Source organism: Mirounga leonina, unplaced genomic scaffold (assembly GCF_011800145.1).
Source record: "Mirounga leonina isolate KUSES-001 unplaced genomic scaffold, KU_Mleo_1.0 Mir_353, whole genome shotgun sequence".
In the NCBI taxonomy this organism is placed as follows: domain Eukaryota; kingdom Metazoa; phylum Chordata; class Mammalia; order Carnivora; family Phocidae; genus Mirounga; species Mirounga leonina.
In genome coordinates this window covers 1,994,136-2,011,714 of record NW_023270699.1, presented here as the reverse complement: position 1 = coordinate 2,011,714, position 17,579 = coordinate 1,994,136, and the positions used below count along the sequence as shown (strand labels likewise).

Below are 17,579 nucleotides of genomic sequence, written 5' to 3'. Positions count from 1 at the left end.
CTGACACAGCCGGGCCCCAGGTGCACTCGCCTGCTGCAGCCCCCCAGGGACGTGTTGGACACAGGTGGAGACGGAGTCCCGTAGGTACACACAGCTGCGGGTGGTGGAGCTGGGATCTGACCCACACGGGGAGCAGACTGTCCCACTACCTCCGGCCACCTCGCTGGTCCTGGACCCCAGCATCCCGGAGTGGTCAGTGCCCCTATTGTGAGCACCAGCTGGGGGCAGGCATCGAAGGGAGAGGAAGGGCTGACGGCCTCTGCGTGCCCTCCCTGCCCCCGCGGGCTTTCTCTCTGGACTTTCCAGGACCTTCCAGGCTGTGGCTTCCATTCTTTCTCCCCAGTCCCTGCCAGCTGGAGTCTTCCTCACTCCTGCAGTCCAGCCTGGACCCCTGCCCCATCCCCTAGACCAGCAGTGCCGTTGCCGCCCCCTCGGCTGGGTCCCCAGTGGGGGGTGCACCCCGCAGGCCTGCCTGAGCCCAGAGCTACCACGTGCACTTTGGGGATGGTCTCGGGGTCCTTGGCTATGAGCACTTTGACGAGGAGGAGCCGCCGTTGGTCATCCTGGGTGCCCTAGCCGTAGTCTGGGGTAACTGTCTGAGGGGAGAACCGCCGTGTTTGTGCAGACGGAGTTTCTCATCTATGACCCACCCTTTTACACGGACGACAGGAAGGACAAGGCCTTGGTGGACCCCGTGGGAAAGTGAGTGTGTGCATCCCTGCCCCCGGCAGGAGGGTGGGCGAGGGACCCGCCGGGCGCTCCCAGGTGACCGCCAGCATCGGCTCAGGGTGAGGGTCTGCTTCCTGCCTGGACGGGGTGCCCGCTCTCCCCAAGGGCTGGGACGAGCTGGGAGGCGCGTGGCTGTGGGCACCTGCGGTCGTGGGCTCTCTGACTGCCCAGCCCAGGGCACCACCCTCTCTTACCGGGGACGTGACTCTCCGCTTGCTCCCAGCGCCCTGGAAGCCTTGGCCAGCATCAGCTACAATGCCGTGGACGGGCCCATAGACCGGCGGAGCTTCCACGGGCTCTACGTGGTTCAGGACGGGCTCCCTCTGTGAGTGCGGCTGCCCGCCATCCCGCATCACCCCGACCCTGTGGGGGGCCTTTGGAGGCTTGCTTCTGGGCTCAGCTGTCCTGTCTTGGCAAACTAGTCATTTTTCTGGTAAAAATGAACAAAACACAGAAGAAAGGACAGATTGACATAAAACGTTTCCTTGGCACCTGGACGAGGCTCCCTCTCTGCCCCTCCCGGGGCTCACCCCACTGACCTTGAGTGCTTTGCCTTCAGCCCTGAGTAACCTCGGGGACTTCCAGTCTTCCCCGTAAAATGGGGGTGACCGTCCCGCCATCTCCATGGATTTCTGAGAAAGAGCAGACTTCCCCTGAGAGGGTTCTGGCCGCAGGGGAGCAGCTGAGGGGCAGTGGGGTCGCGTCAGGGGATGACGGTGTTTCCAGTGTCTGTTCTGTGCGGGGACGGGCACTCTGTATGTCCGAGTCCAGCTGTCGAGTGACCGGTGACATCATGCCCGGCAGTCCTTGGGGATCACCTCCGTGTGTCAGCCTGGGGGTCTGGAGTTGAAGGAGCCTCCTCTGGGCGGGGTCGCTGGGGAGGAGGCGGCTCCAGGGGCTGGAGGATGAGGAAGGAGCCATCAGAATTAGGGGAGGGACAACAGTTGCTGGGATACCGTGAGCCCCGTGGAGCGGACGGGCCCCGGGGTGGCTTGAGAGAGCTGGCAGGGGCAGGGCTTTCAGGAATGTCCTGGAACAAGAGTGGGCCACTGTGTCCGGTGGTGGTGGGAGACGGGCCCCCGCTGCCGAGACAGGAGGCCACGCGGGGCCGTGGCACAGGGAGAGAGCAGGCTGGCATGTCACAGAGGGACCCGCGTGCATGAGGCCTTCGGGTGCGGACGTGTGTTGTGTGGCGCGATGAGCTAGGCACGCGCTCTCAGGGGGGCGCGGTGTCCACTCCAGCAGTGGGGCTGGATGTTGCTTTTCCAACCAACTCCAAGGTGACCTGAAGCTCCTGCCTCATCCCTTGGAGGCCCTCAGGGACATGTGTCCCCAGCGGAACAGTCCTAGGTGGGGAGGTGGAGTTGGCCGGGCTGGTGGATCTGGGGTCCCATCAGCGCCTCCACACACTGGCTCTTTCCCAGCATCCCGCTGCGGTGAGCTGTCTGGGCTCTGAAGATCCTGGGCCACAGAAGGTCCGGGGGGAGCCGGCGCGCTCCCCCTGAGGGGCCCCTGCCCACTGCCCCGGCCTGGTCCTCCCAGAGACAAGCGGCAATCTAAGCAGACCCCTGTCCACCCCAGGAACCCCATGGGCCGCACAGGACTGCGCGGGCGGGGAAGCCTTGGTTGTTTGGGACCCAACCACACACTGCAGCCTGTGATCACCCGGTGAGTACCGATGAGGCCACCCAGTCACCCACGGCCCTCTTTATGTCCATTCCATCCGCTGACCCTCGGGCACACCCGAGACACGGGGCAGGAGTGTCCGTACCCCCTGGGAGAAACCCAGGCCCGTCCCCATGCCCTGGGCTGCCCTTGCTTCCCTTTGGGTCCCCGTCCCCTGGCTTGCCTCTGGGAGGAGGGGCAAAGCCATGGCCAAGGCCCAGGACCACCGACAAAACGAAAATACGTGTAATCCCACCCAGCATTTCCAAAGAGCGAGCAGTGGATCAGCGGGGGTCAGGGCATGTGCCTCCTTGAGGCTTTTGATAAAAAACGATTTGCCTGAGAAGCCGGCCCATTCTCATCCTCCCAGCAGTAGTGAAGTGGAAAGACATCCCCTAATGGCCACCACCCGGTTCTTCCCCTGGAGCGGCCGCTGGGGAAGGAGACAGGGTTGGCCCCAGGAGGGCAGGGGGGCGGAGGTGGGGAGCACTCAGGTCAGAGGATCCCCGTGAGCGGCCCCTTCTGCAGGTGGAGGCGGAACCAGGATGGCGCCATCTGCAGGAAGAGCATAAAGAAAATGCTGGAGGTGCTGGTCGTGAAGCATCCGCTCTCGGAAGCCTGGGCCCTGCCAGGGGTGAGCCAGTGGGAGCTGTCCGTCCGGTCCGTCCATCCCACCCTCCGGCCCAACACCTCCCCCCTGCAGTCACCCCGCCTCCACCCGCCCGCTCTGGACTCTGTCCCTGGTCCTAAAGGACAAACTGGTACTGGGCTTTGTAGAAGGAACCCCCTCCTGTTTGCTCCTTTGGCAGCTGTGAAAACGGGTTCGAAGACTGGTGCGTGAGAGTCTGACTGATACCCACTGTGTCTGAGCACCAGGCTCAGGTCTGGGGCTGTGTCAGGGCCCGGGCTGGGCCTCCTGTGGAGCTCGTGGCCTCGGGGGCACACGCGGCTCCTCATGCAGGTGTCCCGGGCGGGCACATACCTCTGTGCGGCGCTGAGCTGAGCTCTAAGGACAGGACAGTGTGCAGGGCCGTGGGGAGGCAGGGAGTGGCAGATGCTTGTAGGGCTGAAGGCCGGAGTGCACCCCAAGGCCTTGTGGGGACAAACCTGATTGGGGTGCAGGAGGCCCTGGGCTGAACCACTTGGGTTTTACTCCCAGATCAGTCTGCCCTCCCCGGCCCCCATCCTTGTTCTGGGGTCCTGGCAGGAGGACCAGGCCCCCCGACAGGCTCTGAGCTGGTGCACAGTGTCTGGGATGCAGCCCCGTTCGGGGGCCTCTCCTCTGAGCCTGTTCCCAGGATGTCCGTGATTTACCCCAGCTCAGCACCTGCCCATGGCCCAGTGGCTGCTCGGCTGGGGATGGCCAGGTCCCCAGGCTGCAACAAGGAGTCCGGGGCGCTGGGCAGTTCTGGCCCCTGAAGCCAGGACTCCTGTATCCTCAGCTGAGGGAGCACCACGCTGAATGGGGGGTTGGCTTACGGCCAGCCCCTCTCGCCCTGAGGCTTCTCTAACATGATTCAGCCTCCCTCTTGGGCACTTTGATCTCTCCGGGCAGGACACTGGCCCAGGCCCAATGTGGTTCCTGCCAACTGGCATCTTCCGAGCAGCATGCCTGCAGACCCCTGGGCACTGTGTCTGCAGACCCCCCAGCGGCCTACCTGAATGGGTCCCTGGCACTGCATCTTTCGAGGGGCAGGCGTGTCTCAAGGGCCAAAGCAGGATGGCTGTGATAGGGACTTGGAGGGCCTTCAATAACAAACAGGGTCTCCTAGAGGGTCAAGGGCCGGGTGGTGCAGGCTCAGGATCCAGGTCCCCAGGACAGGGGGCATTGGGAGTGGCCGGGAGCCCAGCCTGGGGGAGCAGAGGTGGGAGATGGCATCTGAGGGATGCAAACAACGAAAACATGCCCCCCTGCTGGTGGGCAGGTGGGGGGTAGGGCGCTGGTTACCTTATGGGCGCCAGAGAGAGGCCCCGGTGCCCGCGTGCACCCCTCCGAGGTTGTGCCTTTGGCCTGACTCAGCCCCACTCCGTCCCAGGCTGACGCAGGCAGCGGGCTCTGGGCAGCGTCACTGCAGTCCCGAGACAGCCAAGCTGCCAGACCCTCGTCCGCCTGCGGCTCCGTGGAGCTGGCCGGCTGCCCGCGCTGGGCAGGTGGCCAGTGGAGGTGGGTCTCTGCACAGCCTCGCAGACCTGCCTCTGCCTCCTCTCTGCTTAGGGCTCCCGCGAACCAGGAGAGATACTGCCCCGGAAGCTGAAGCAGGTCCTCCGCAGAGAGTTCTGGTATTCCTTCCAGAACTTGCTGATTCAGGGCACTGAGGTAAGGGGGCCTTCCTGCTTCAGAGTACTGTCTGTGTGTCCTGGTCCCCCACAGCGTGCTGCTGGTGAGGGCTGCAGGGTGAGCAGGATGGGACACTGGGGACCCTGCTGCCAATCCACACCCCGCAGCCCCTGGAGGAAGGAGCTGGGAGCAGGAGGGGTGGCAGGCCATGGCTCTGGGCCTTGGGCACCTGCTTTCCCTCTCTGTCCCCATTCTCTCTAAATCAAGGGGCTGGGTGCCTCCCTCCCACACTCATTCTTGCCCTGAGCACACCCAGGCACACGGGGACCGCAGGGTCTGTGTCTCCCCGGGCAGAGGGGTGCTGGGACGCCAGCCGCCGGCTCCGCAGGCCCTGGCCCGTGCACCTTGGTCAGGCCTGTATTCTTCATCGAATCTGTTTGTCATTCTGAAAGCAGTCCGCATTTGCCGTCACACACCCATGTTCACTCTCGCCCACGGGGCTGCCCGGAGAGCCCTGCTCCAGGCTCTCTGTTGACCTCTGTGCACGCCCGCATGGGGCTCCGGTGCCCGCGACCTCTGCGCGTGAACACCACACACGCTTGACAGAAATGGGCCACATGGCACACATTTCTCCGTAACCTTTTTCACTTAATTCGTGATGGTCGTATTTTTAAGCCCTGATTTACAAATTCACCTGCCCTTTTCCATGGCCCCGGGAGGCTCTGCGCCACGATTTGCCGAGCGTCCTCAGCGGACATCTGAGTTGTTCCCGGCCCTGTTTCTGGCCCCGCTCGGGGCGAAACAGGCAAGAGCTGCTGTTCAGGTTTGATCTACGGAGCCAGTCCTTTCACGAGGGCCGTCCCGGGCAGGGCTGGGGGCGACACCACCGTCTCTTTTCTCAACTTTGTGAGAAGAATTAAGTAGTTTATTTATTGAAAGCCACGTACCATAAAATCAACCGTTTCAAAGTGAGCAGGTCGGTGGCCTTGAGTGCCCTGGCCGTGGGTGCGACCATCAGTCCACCTGTCCAGGACATTCCCATCAGCCCAAGCGCCCGCCCCACCCAGCAGCGCTCGCCCCCGCCCGCGCCCCTGCAGGCACCAGTCGGCCCCCACAGGACCCTCGCTGCTAGTGGGATCACACAGTGTGCGGCCTTTGGCATCTGGCTTCTTTCACTTAGTGTCACGTTTTTGAGGTCCGCCATCCTGTTTCAGTCCTTCCAAGGGTCTGGATGTCGGGCCAGAACCCGGGAGCGAGCTGAGTGAGGGAGCTGGGGCCGTGTTGGGGAGCAGGATGCAGCAGGCAGGGAGACGGGGGCGGGGCCTGGGGCAGCAGACAGCTGTGCCCAGGGCGTCCCAGGGCCTGGAGGGAGCAAAGGGCACACGTGGTGCCCCTCCCTCTGGAAGCTCGCCGGGGCGGGGCTCAGCGCTCCATTGGGTGGACCAGCTCACCCCCGTGCTGCCCCCCAGGTGTACAAGGGGTACGTGGACGACCCAAGGAACACGGACAATGCCTGGATTGAGACGGTGGCCATCAGCATCCACTTCCCAGACCAGAGCGACATGGACCTGAAGAGGCTGAACTCTGTATGGGGCTTCGGCCACAGGCTCCCAGGAGGGGGAGGCATGGGGCGAGCGTGCTCTGGGGGACCTCCAGGCCTCCGGGAGGGGTCTGCCCGGGGTCTCAGGCGGCCAGAGCTGGCTAAGACCAGAGGGTGGGGGCTGCAGAGAGCAGGGGGCTCCAGGAGGCACCAGGAGAGGCCAGAGCCGAGTCAGAGTTGCAGGATTCACGTGTCTTCACGGGGATAGCGTCCCCCATACTTAGATCAGTCTAGAGCTGGGACCACCGAGGCCCAGGGAGCAGACCTGGGGCTGGGTTTGCAGGACGAACACCTGAGAATAAGGCCACCCGCTCTGTTCTCACGAAGGATTATCAGGGCTGGGCAGGATTCTCTGAGTCGTGTCTGAAGTAACTGTTCTCACTCCCCTTTGCTAGAAGAGCACAGTGAGCCAGCCATAGGCTGGGCCCGTAGCAGGGACCAGGGCTGTGGTGTCCCCGTGGCCCTTCCGCAGCTGAAGTTTTGGGGTGCCTAGGCCGGCTCGGGGGGAGTCAGGCTCTGCGTTTGCCCTCTTGCAGCACCTGCACTCCTGTGACCCTGGGATGTCCGCCCAGTGGCAGGTCGTGGACAAGCGCATCCCGCTGTATGCCCACCACAAGACCATCCTCCAGAAGGTGGCCACTCTGTTTGGGGCTTTCTACTGACCCGTGGACTCGGCCGGGCCCTGTTGCCAGGGGCAGGTGAGGCCAGCCCGCCCGCGGTCCCCGTGGAGGCTTGGGCTGCCCTGCACACAGCCTGACACCAGCTGCCCGAGCCACATGCCGCCCTGGACCTCGGGCGGCCAGAGGCTGCTGCTGGGGCACCGCGTGGTGTGTTGTGGGCATCTGCCACCTCTCATAGCCACCTCGAGTCGCCGACCAGATGAGCCTGTGAATTGGAGGGCATCAGGGCGCCCCAAGGGGAGAGCCAAGGCAGGGGACATCTGGCTCTGGTCACTTGGCCATTCCTCAGGGTTGACGTGGCCCCTGGGACCCTGCCAGCCATCCTTGCCCCTGCAGCCTCGGCCCTCAGCCAGATTCCCTCCTGGTCCCATCGTGAGCAGCTCGTCCACGACCAGACGTGCATTGGCCCAAGGCCGGTGTTTCCTGGACAGTCGGGGCTCCCCCGTGGCCTTCTCCTCGGGCCCACATCCCGGAGACGGTGTTCACTGTGACCTTACTCGAACCCTCACCTGCTCTGGGGTGGGGCACCAGGCCCCTCAGTTCACTGCCCCGGGCGGTCAAGGCTGAGCCCGTGCACCAGGGGGTGGGGGCCACTCAAGCACACGCCTTCTCTGGAGACCCAAGGGTGTCTGCCTATGGGCTACCCTGGGGCCTCGGGGGGCTCTGCAGGCATGGCACTCCCTCCCTCCTCCCTGTGAGCGCAGGGAGGGGCAGGCGGTGGGCACAGATGGCGGGGCGACACCCTGCTCCTTGTCAGTGGCTCACAGACCATCAGCATAAACCACCAGGAATCGTCAGGCCTGGGAATATTGTAAAACCCAACATTAAATGTGCTGCCCAAACCAGCCTGCCCAGCATCTTCCGTGCTTCCTACATCAAGTTCAGACACATACAGTGGTCAGGGGGCTATGTCTGGGCCACTGAAACCTTCCAATCCATGGCCAAGCCACCCATGGCCCGAGGGCGTCTCTTGTGGCCATTTCCTACGGGTTCCCCCCGTGGACATCCTGCTGGCCCCTGAGGCCCAAACTCACCACGTCCTCTCCGATCCACCCCTGCCCCTCTCCCTACACTTTACTCTCCAGGACGCGGGCCCCAGCATCGGCCCCCAGCACCCAGGCTGGGACTCCTCAATCTCGAGCCCTTTCCGTGGCTCCCCCCACGCAGGTGGGGGCCTGGGTTTTTTATCTAGGCTCATATACCTAGCCAAACTAGCATTCAACTGGCAGCACCGAATAAAGACATTTTGGAATTGTAAGGACTCAAAAAAAAAATGTGTTACACATTCTTTCGGAAAGAATTTCTCTAAGATGAATTTCAGAAAAGCAAACACTGACTTAGCTTGGCTTCCGTAACAAAATTCCAGATGGGGCGGCTCAGACAGCAGACGTTTCTTTCCAGTCCTGGAGGCTGGAGGTCCGAGATCGAGGTGCCAGTGGGGTCGGTTGCCGGGAGCTCTCTTCCTGACTGTCTCTCACTGCCCCTGATCGCATGCCCATCCTTGGTGTGCATGGAGAGGGAGTGAGCGCTCCGGCGTCTCTTCTTGCAAGGATCCTAATCCTGTCACCTCAGGGCTCCGCTCCTTCGCCTCATTTAACCTTAATTACTTCCTTAGAGCCCCACCTCCAAATACAGCCACACTGGGAGTTAGGGCTCTGACATAGGGATTTGGTGGGGGGCACAAACATTCCGTCCTTAACACACACTCACACGCGCGCGCACGCACACGCAGGCACACAGACCAAGCTCTGTGCTGGCAAAGAAACTGTTAAAACGTATGGCTAAGTCCCGTAACTGTTGAGGCGTGCTGTACAAAGAAAACTTAATACCAGCTTAGCTGGTCTCCCTGGGAGCAGGCGGAGGAGACGTGCGGGTGATCCCAGCGCCACGGTCCCCGCTCACTCGGAGGAGGAAGGAGATGCTGCCCACAGCAGGGCTGCGTGGACAGCAGGGCTCACGGCTGCGGGGCCGCGGGACGGTCGTGGGGCTAGTGGCCGCGGGTGGGGCAGAGGCGGGGGAAGAACCGTGCACCCCCAGAGCAATTAAGTGGGAGCGATGAGATCAAGGGACGCACGATAATCCGCAGAGAATGGTTACTATGAAATAAAATGGTAGGGAACTCAAGGCACAGCAGTAATTATGGCCCGCATACATCGTGATTTTCATACGGGGTTAAAAAAATAACGCACCTCGTTTGTCTTGTTTCCCATGTATTTTTCTATATCACCTAAGACAGACGTCTGATAGCTAACAACGTGGGGAAGTCGTGCTGGGCAAAGGCTCTCAAAGAGAAAGGTGTGGGAAGAGTTCTAGCAGGACCCACGGACGCAGGCGCCTACGTGGCTCCCGTGAGGAGCAAAGAGGAGCGTTTGATTACGCAAAGGTATCATCTGCTGAAAAGCTAGCACCTTCAGGAACTGTTACCCACCCAACACCATAGCTTTTTAAATATATAAAGCAGACTTGATAGAAATTCAAGGAGAAATTGGCAAATTCACAGTAATAGTTGAGATACTTTCTCAGAAATCGGGGAATCACAAAACAAAAGGAAAACGGGGCAGAATTTGAATAATACAATCAATAGGACTGAGGTCCTTCTGTGTGTGTCATGTGGGTGTGTGTGTACAATTTCATACGTACATGTGAGTATTCATATGTAAATATATGTACTAATTATATGAGATACACCTACATTATGTATAATGTATACGTAAATTCATTTACATATAAATTATATAAGTGATGTACAATGTATTTATATATAATATGAAATATGTATGTGTATTAACTTGTGTGTAACATATGCATACAGACATAGCACATACATGAACATACATTGCTCATGCATGTGTGTGTATATGATTCTGCACCGACCCCAACAGCAGGAACCGGAGGCCCAGAGGAGACACACAGGACATTCACAAAAACCAAGCGTGTGTTGCACCATCGAGGAAAGAACCAAACAGGGTTCGAAAGGCCCCCCCAGGGGGGGCCCCCCCCCCCCCCCGGCCAGAGCATTAGAACAGTAACATCGCAGCGGTGCCGGGCGGCTCCGTTGGTTAAATGTCTGCCTTCAGCTCAGGTCGTGATCTCGGGGTCCTGGGATTGAGCCCCGCATCACGTCACTTCCTGCTCAGCAGGGAGCCTGCTTCTCCCTCTCCCTCTGCCCCTCCTCCGGCTCCTGCTCTCTCTCTAAATAAATAAAATCTAGGGGCGCCTGGGTGGCTCAGCTGGTTAAGCGTCTGCCTTCGGCTCAGATCATGATCCCAGGGTCCTGGGATCGAGCCCCGCATCGGGCTCTTTGCTCGGTGGGAAGCCTGCTTCTCCCTCTCCCACTCCCCCTGTTTGTGTTCCCTCTCTCGCTGTGTCTCTCTCTGTCAAATAAATAAAATCTTAAAAATAAATAAATAAATAAATAAATAAATAAATAAATAAATAAATAAATAAATAAAATCTAAAACAACAACAACAGTAATGTTAGAACAAGGACGTACACCAGAAGGGACAGAAACCACATCTAGTGGTTCCAGGAGCCTGTGTTTGGGACGGTGAGTGACCAGTCCCTGACCAGCTCGGAGGGACAGGAGGTGGTGTCCAGGGCAGGGCACTGCTGGGTGATGCAGCCCTCTGCCCTCTGTCCTCCCTGGAGGGGCTTTGGTCCTGTTTCCCAGGCAAGAGCACTAACGAGGAAGGCAGAACCTCTGTCAGGAGAGCAGACGCTGTCCTTGAGACTCTGGCCAGCACTCTGTCCCAGGGCCACCCCCAGCTGCTCGGGGAAGGACAAGCAAGCATCGTGAGCTGGGCGTTGTCCAGGGAAAGCCCAGGGGAGCCACTGTGCCCGCCGCCTCCCTGCCTGCGACCTGCCCCTTTAGTGGGGAGCAAACCAGTGCAAGACAGTGAGGGGGTTCATGTCACAACCTGTGGGATGCGGCTGGAGAGTCTCAAGAGAAACCTTTACAACCTTAGATGCCCTTATTCGAAAATCAAAGACTGAAAGTGAATTATCTGAAGTTATAACTGAAGAAGCTCGAGAAAAGGCTACAACATAAACGCAGGGGCCAAAGAAGCCGGGATTTATGGAGGAGGAAAAAATAGGAGTCTGCATGATGAATACATTAAAAAGCCGGTTCTTGGAAAAGACGGACCAAGCAGACAGAACGTGGCAATCCGTCAGCCAGTGAGGCTCTGGGAGAGCCTGCGGGGTCCCCGGCCCTGCCTTCTCGGGCTCCCCATCAGCTGCCCTCTGTCCTCTCCCTCTGTGTTGCTCCAGTCCCTCCTAGGAGCCAGCTATTTCCAACAGTGCCTGCCAGGCCCCGGGTTCTGTCTGGGGGTCCCCATGGCTGGGCCAGGGCCGGAGCTGGGGCCCCCTGGGGCCGGTGTGGAGGCCAGGGCAGAGAGGGCTGACAGTGCACCAGGAAGGGCGGGGCAGGGCAGCAGAGAGGCGAGCTCACACCCAGACACTCCGAGGAGGGGTGGTTTCCCTGGGGGAGGGCAGCATGCTGACCTCACCAAGGTGTTTTTTTCATTGGCCTGGTTTCATCCTGGCCCCGTGGATGCCGCAGCCTCAGCTCCTCTGTGCTGGTCCCCAGAGAGATGCTCTCGGACCTTGCCTAGCAAAACCACCTTCCTGATGGGGAAGCAATTAACCAGCCGGAGCAGCTGTCCTGCATCCCTGGGGCCAGCGAGCCTGGATTCTGGTTGGATAAATGGGTGAGATAATCAGCCCTGAGCCCAATTACAGTCTGACGGGCAGCTATCGCGGGCAGACCACGTGGCCAGGAGAGCAGTAGAAGGTTTCTGGTGTTTCTGAGAGCACAGGCACATGGTCTGGAGTGGATGGAGAGCCAGACTCTCGCAGGGCTGTGTGGCCCTGGCCTGGCCAGTGGCCGGCGGCCCCTATGAGGCTGACCATGCGATCAGGAAGACGGCTCACCACACAGCTTTCCACAAGCGCCTGAATCGATCTGTCCATCCATCCGTCCATGCAGAATCGCCCGAGAACAGCAAACCTGTGTGGCACGTTACTATTTTCTGTTGTTGAGGCAGAACACACTTAGTCTTCTGGGCACATCTCGCATGTGATCTGCGAGCAACCAGCACTCAGATCCAGATCCAGAACATGCAGCCCCAGGAACCCCTCCTGCCCCATCCCATCACTGCCCTCTGGAACTTTCCATGAGCAGAACCGCACAGCATGAGCTTGGCATGTCTGGCCTCTCCCATTCTGCTTCATGTCTGTGGATTCCCCTGCACCAGCACTGTGGTTTGGGGTAGCAACCCCATTTAATTTAATTTGAATATTAAAATATTCCTTCATTTGGGGGCTCCCTTTAGGCGTCTGTTTGACTTGCCCCACATTGACATACCCGCAGCTTCTTCAAGGCTTGCATTATTTTAATCTCTAAAGAGAGAGTCGGCTGTTGAAAGCAGAAATAATCAGGTGTTGTGTGGTCCCTACACACGAGGACGTACACCGCTGCACGGGCCATGGCCAAATGTGGCCTGAAGGACCCCTGTGGTAAGCAGCCACAGCTGGACGTGACACCCTAAGCAGCTACCGAAATCACACTGTAAAGAGTCACAGCTGTCACAGCCAACTCAGAACAAAAGGTGCGATCACAAAAACGCGTCCAGAAGAAGGCAGGGAGAGAGGAAAAGGGCAGAGCAGAGGAAGACAGACTGGAGCCCGAGCCCGAGCCCGGACTATGGGTTCTCGCAGCCAGGACAGCACTGCCAGCAAACGCTATGGCCTGGTGCTCGTCGCGTCCTCCCCCCGCAGCATCCTCATCTGTCCAGGACCCAGTCGCAGTTAGCTCTGCTCTCTTCTCGCTCTGCTCCAGGCTGTAACACCGACGCAGTCTTTTCTTCCTTGTCTTTTATGAAGTGCACTGATCAGTCACTGGTAACGCGTCTTTCAATTCGGGTGTGTTTGAAGAGCTCTCACGACTGGAGTGAGATCATGCATTATTGGCAAGAATGGCCCAGAAGTGCTGGTGTGTGTTTCTCGGTCCATTGCATCAAAGGGCTAAGTGACACTCATTTCTTACTACTGATGATATTAACCTTGGTCCCCTAGGTAGGGTGGTTTCTGCTATGCTTCTCCACCGTAGAATGATTATTTCTCCCTTTGTAGTTAATAAATATATGGAGGAAGATACTTTGGTGCTATAGAAACCCTGTAGGAAGCCAAGTGTAAAGACACAAGTGTGAGGATGAAATTAGACCCCCCCACGCTGACGTATCGCAAGGAGGCTGCAGTGGCTACACTAGTGTCAGACAAAACCGAGTTCAAGGCAAACGATCTGGGGGTCAAGAGGGTTACCTCATAATGATGAAGGGCCAGTTTATAAAGAAGACATCAGAATCTGAATAAAGGACTTCAAAATACACGAAGCAAAAGCTGATAGAAGTGCAAGGAGCAGCAGACAAATCTGTAGTCACAGTCAGAGTCTTCAACACCCCTCTGTCAACAATTAATAGAAGATCAGCAATAATGTAAAATTCTAGACTCGCACTATCAGCAGTCTTGATCTCATCAACACTTCTAGAACATTCCACGGAGCAACCATACAACACATTTAAGCACACATATAACAATTATTAACACAGGCCCCTTTCTGGACCATAAAATGAGTCAATAAGTTTAAAAGGACCCAAAGCATACAGAGTATGTTCTCTGACAATGAATTTAAATTAAGCCCCAAATATCTGGAAACAAAATAAAACACTTCTAAATCCATGAGTCAAAAAAGAAGTCAAAAGGTAAATTACAAAGTGTTTCAAACTTAATGAATTTCATTAAGAATTTGTGGGATGCAGCTAAAGCAGGACTTGGAGGGAAATTTATAGCACTAAAATGCCTGTACTAGAGAAGAAGAAAAGTCTCAAACCAGTGAGCTCAGCTTTCACCTTAAGAAACCAAAAAAATGAAGAGAAAATTAAACTCAGTGTGAGCAAAAGATCAACTGGGAAATAAAAAAGTAAACAATAAAGAAGTCAATGAAACTAAAAACTGGCTCTTTGAAAATGTCAGTAAAATTGGTAGACTTCTATCCTGACGAATCAGTAATAGAACAAAGAAGATGCAGATTACCTATATCAAGAATGAATTGACATCACTTCACACTCCATATTGAAAAGATAACTAGGGGACATTATAGATAACTTTATACTGATAAATTCAACAATTTAAATGAAACCAACAATTCCTTTTTTTATTTATTTAAATTCAGTTAACTGACATAGTGTATTATTAGTTTCAGAGGTAGAGTTCAATGATTCATCAGTTGCATATAACACCCAGTGCTCATTACATCATGTGCCCTCCTTAATGCCCATCACCCCAGTTATCCCATTCCTCCCACCACCCCTCCAGCAACCCTCAGTTTGTTTCCTATGATTAAGAGTCTCTTATGGTTTGTCTCCCTCTCTGATTTCATCTTGTTTTATTTTTCCCTCCCTTCCTCTATGCTCCTCTGTTTTGTTTCTTAAATTCCACATGTGAGTGAGATCGTATGATCATTGTCTTTCTCTGATTGACTTATTTTGCTTAGCACAATACCCTCTAGCTCCATCCACGTCGTTGCAAATGGCAAGATTTCATCTTTTCTGAGGCCTGAGTAATATTCCATTGTATTTATGGACTACATCTTCTTTATCCATCAGTCTGTTGATGGACATCTGCACTCTTTCCATAGTTTGGCTATTATGGACATTGCTACTATAAGCATTAGAGCACAGGTACCCCTTTGGATCACTGCATTAGTATCTTTGGGGTAGATACCTAGTAGTGCAATTGCTGGGTCGTAGGGTAGCTCTATTTTCAACTTCTGAGGAAACTGCATACTGTTTTCCAGAGTGGCTGCACCAGCTTGCATTCCCACCCACAGTGTAGGAGGGTTCCCCTTTCTCTGCATCCTCGCCAACATCTGTCATTTCCTGACTTATTAATTTTAGCCATTCTGACTGGTGTGAGGTGGTATCTCATTGTGGTTTTGTTGTTGTTGTTGTTTTTTAAAGATTTTATTTATTTATTTGACAGGGAGAGACACAACCAGAGAGGGAACACAAGCAGGGGGAGTGGGAGAGGGAGAAACAGGCTTTCCGCCGAGCAGGGAACCCGATGTGGGACTCGATCCCAGGACCCTGGGATCATGACCTGAGCTGAAGGCAGACACTTAATGACTGAGCCACCCAGGTGCCCCTCATTGTGGTTTTGATTTGTATTTCCCTGATGCCAAGTAATGTGGAGCATTTTTTTCACGTGTCTGTTGGCCATTTGTATGTCTTCTTTGGAGAAATGCCTGTTCATGTCTTCTGTCCATTTCTTGATTGGATTATTTGTTCTTTGGGTGTTGAGTTTGATAAATTCTTTATAGATTTTGGATACTAGCCCTTTATCTGATAAGACATTTGCAAATATCTTCCTCCCATTCTATAGGTTGTCTTTTAGTTTTGTTGACTGTTTCCTTTGCTGTACTAAAGCTTTTTATCTTGATGAAGCCCCAATAGTTCATTTTTGCCCTTGCTTCCCTTGCTTTGGAGACGTGTCTAGCAAGAAGTTGATGCAGCTGAGGTCAAAGAGGTTGCTGCCTGTGTTCTCCTCTAGGATTTTGATGGATCTCTATCTCACATTTAGGTCTTTCATCCATTTTGAGGTTATTTTTGTGTGTGGTGTAAGAAAATGGTCCAGTTTCATTCTTCTGCATGTGGCTGTCCAATTTTCCCGACACCATTTGTTGAAGAGACTGCCTTTTTTCCATTGGCTATTCTTTCTTATTTTGTCTAAGATTAGTTGACCATAGAGTTGAGGGTCCATTTCTGGGTTCTCTATTCTGTTCCTTTGATCTATGTGGAAAAAGACAATTCCTTGAGAGAGATGAACTACCAACATTCAGTCAAGGAAAAATATAACTTCAGCAGCTCTATCTCTTTAAATAATGTAATAACATATAAAAATGATGATATATCATAACCAAGTGGGATTTATTCCAAGGACACAAGGTTAATTCAACACTTGAAAATCAGTTAATATAATCTTCCATAAGAACATATTAATTTTAAAAAAGCTTCTCAATGGGTGAAGAAAAGACATTTGACAAAATCCAAAACCCTTCCTGATAAAACAAACTCTCAGCAAACTAGAAATAGAAGGTATCAACCTTAAAAATAAAATAACCACTTCTTTTACTAGCAAAATGAGTTTATTCAGGAATAGCAGAGGAATTGCAATTTGGAGTGAGGCAAATCATGGTGAGCCGAGGCAGGTCCAAAGAGACAAAGGGAAGGTCAGCTTTTATTTGGTTTCAGGAGGAAGTTGGAGAGGGTTGTTTCAAACAGTTTATTGGAGAAAACAAGAGTTCGAGGTTGTGGCATTTCCTCATTGGCGGTAAGTGGTGGTTAGTTAGTGTGTTGCTAGGACAGGGAGGGATCTTCCTTCCTTTCTTTAAGAGCAGGAGATTAAATTCCTATGGGAAAAATGTCCTCCTTCATCAAGATAATTCTTATCTTCTTTCTTCCTGCTGGTGATGCAGGCTGCAAGGAGTGGGACATGAGTGACAGTGCTTCTTTGGGGCTTCCTGACTCCATTTTCAAGAGGTTTCCTCTATTTTCACAAAGGAAACATCCTCTTACTGATAAGAACAGCTACAAAAACATTCTGCCACCAACATTATTCTTAAAGGACTGAATGGTCTCCCTCTACGATTGGGATGAACAAGGATATGTGCTCTCAGTCCTCCTATTCAGTATCGAAATAGAGGCTCTAGCCAAAGCAATTAGACACAGATTGAAGTAAAAGGCATCCAGACTGGAAAAAAAAGAATAATCTTTTTATTTACAGATAGCGTGATTGTATATGTAGAAAATCCTCAGGCATCTATAGAAAAAGTTACTAGAACAAATAAGTGATTTTAGCAAAGTTAAGATCAGTATACAAAAATCTCTTTTAGGGGTGCCTGGGTGGCTCAGTCATTAAGTGTCTGCCTTCGGCTCAGGTCATGATCCCAGGGTCCTGGGATCGAGCCCCACATTGAGCTCCCTGCCTGCTTCTCCCTCTCCCACTCCCCCTGCTTGTGTTCCCTCTCTGGCTGTGTCTCTCTCTGTCAAAATAAATAAAAAATAAAAAATAAAAAAAACTTAAAAAAACCCAAAAATCTTTTATTTCTATATATTAGCATTTAACAAGCAGAAATCGAAATAAAGATACCATTAACAATAACATGAAATTATGAGAAATAAGTTTGACAAGAGATAGGCAAGATATGTAAACCAAAAACTACAAAACACAGCTGAAAGAAACAAAAGCAGTTCTAAATAAATGAGAAGATATACCATGTTCATGGACTGAAGTACTCAATATCATCAAGATATAAATTCTTTCAAACTGATCTATAGATTCAGTGGAATCCCAAACAAAATGCACCAGGCTTTTTTGCTAGAAGTTGACAAGCTGGGTCTAAAATTCATGAGGAAGTGCAAAGGATCTAGGATAACCAAAAAGAACTTTATGAAAACAAAAGTGGAAGATCATACTACCTGATTCAAGAATCATTATAAAGCCACAGCAATGAAGACAGCTTGGAAAATTGGCATAAAAATAGGCAAATAGAGGGGTGCCTGGGTGGCT

At 54.1% G+C, this 17,579-nt stretch overlaps 1 protein-coding gene across 7 annotated transcripts in view; it reads left to right on the top strand.

Moving 5' to 3' along the window:
- The window catches only part of TRPM2 (transient receptor potential cation channel subfamily M member 2), a 55,647-nt gene extending 47,460 nt beyond the window's left edge, over positions 1-8,187 (top strand). For all 7 annotated transcript variants that reach the window (XM_035030055.1, XM_035030054.1, XM_035030056.1 and 4 more), the window contains 7 exons: positions 626-702; positions 953-1,054; positions 2,311-2,397; positions 2,923-3,028; positions 4,610-4,711; positions 6,142-6,258; positions 6,809-8,187. In XM_035030055.1, coding sequence (XP_034885946.1) covers positions 626-702; positions 953-1,054; positions 2,311-2,397; positions 2,923-3,028; positions 4,610-4,711; positions 6,142-6,258; positions 6,809-6,934 — 717 coding nt within the window. In that variant the 3' untranslated portion in view covers positions 6,935-8,187. The remainder of the gene's footprint in view (positions 1-625; positions 703-952; positions 1,055-2,310; positions 2,398-2,922; positions 3,029-4,609; positions 4,712-6,141; positions 6,259-6,808) is intronic.
- The last annotated feature ends 9,392 nt before the right edge of the window (positions 8,188-17,579 follow it).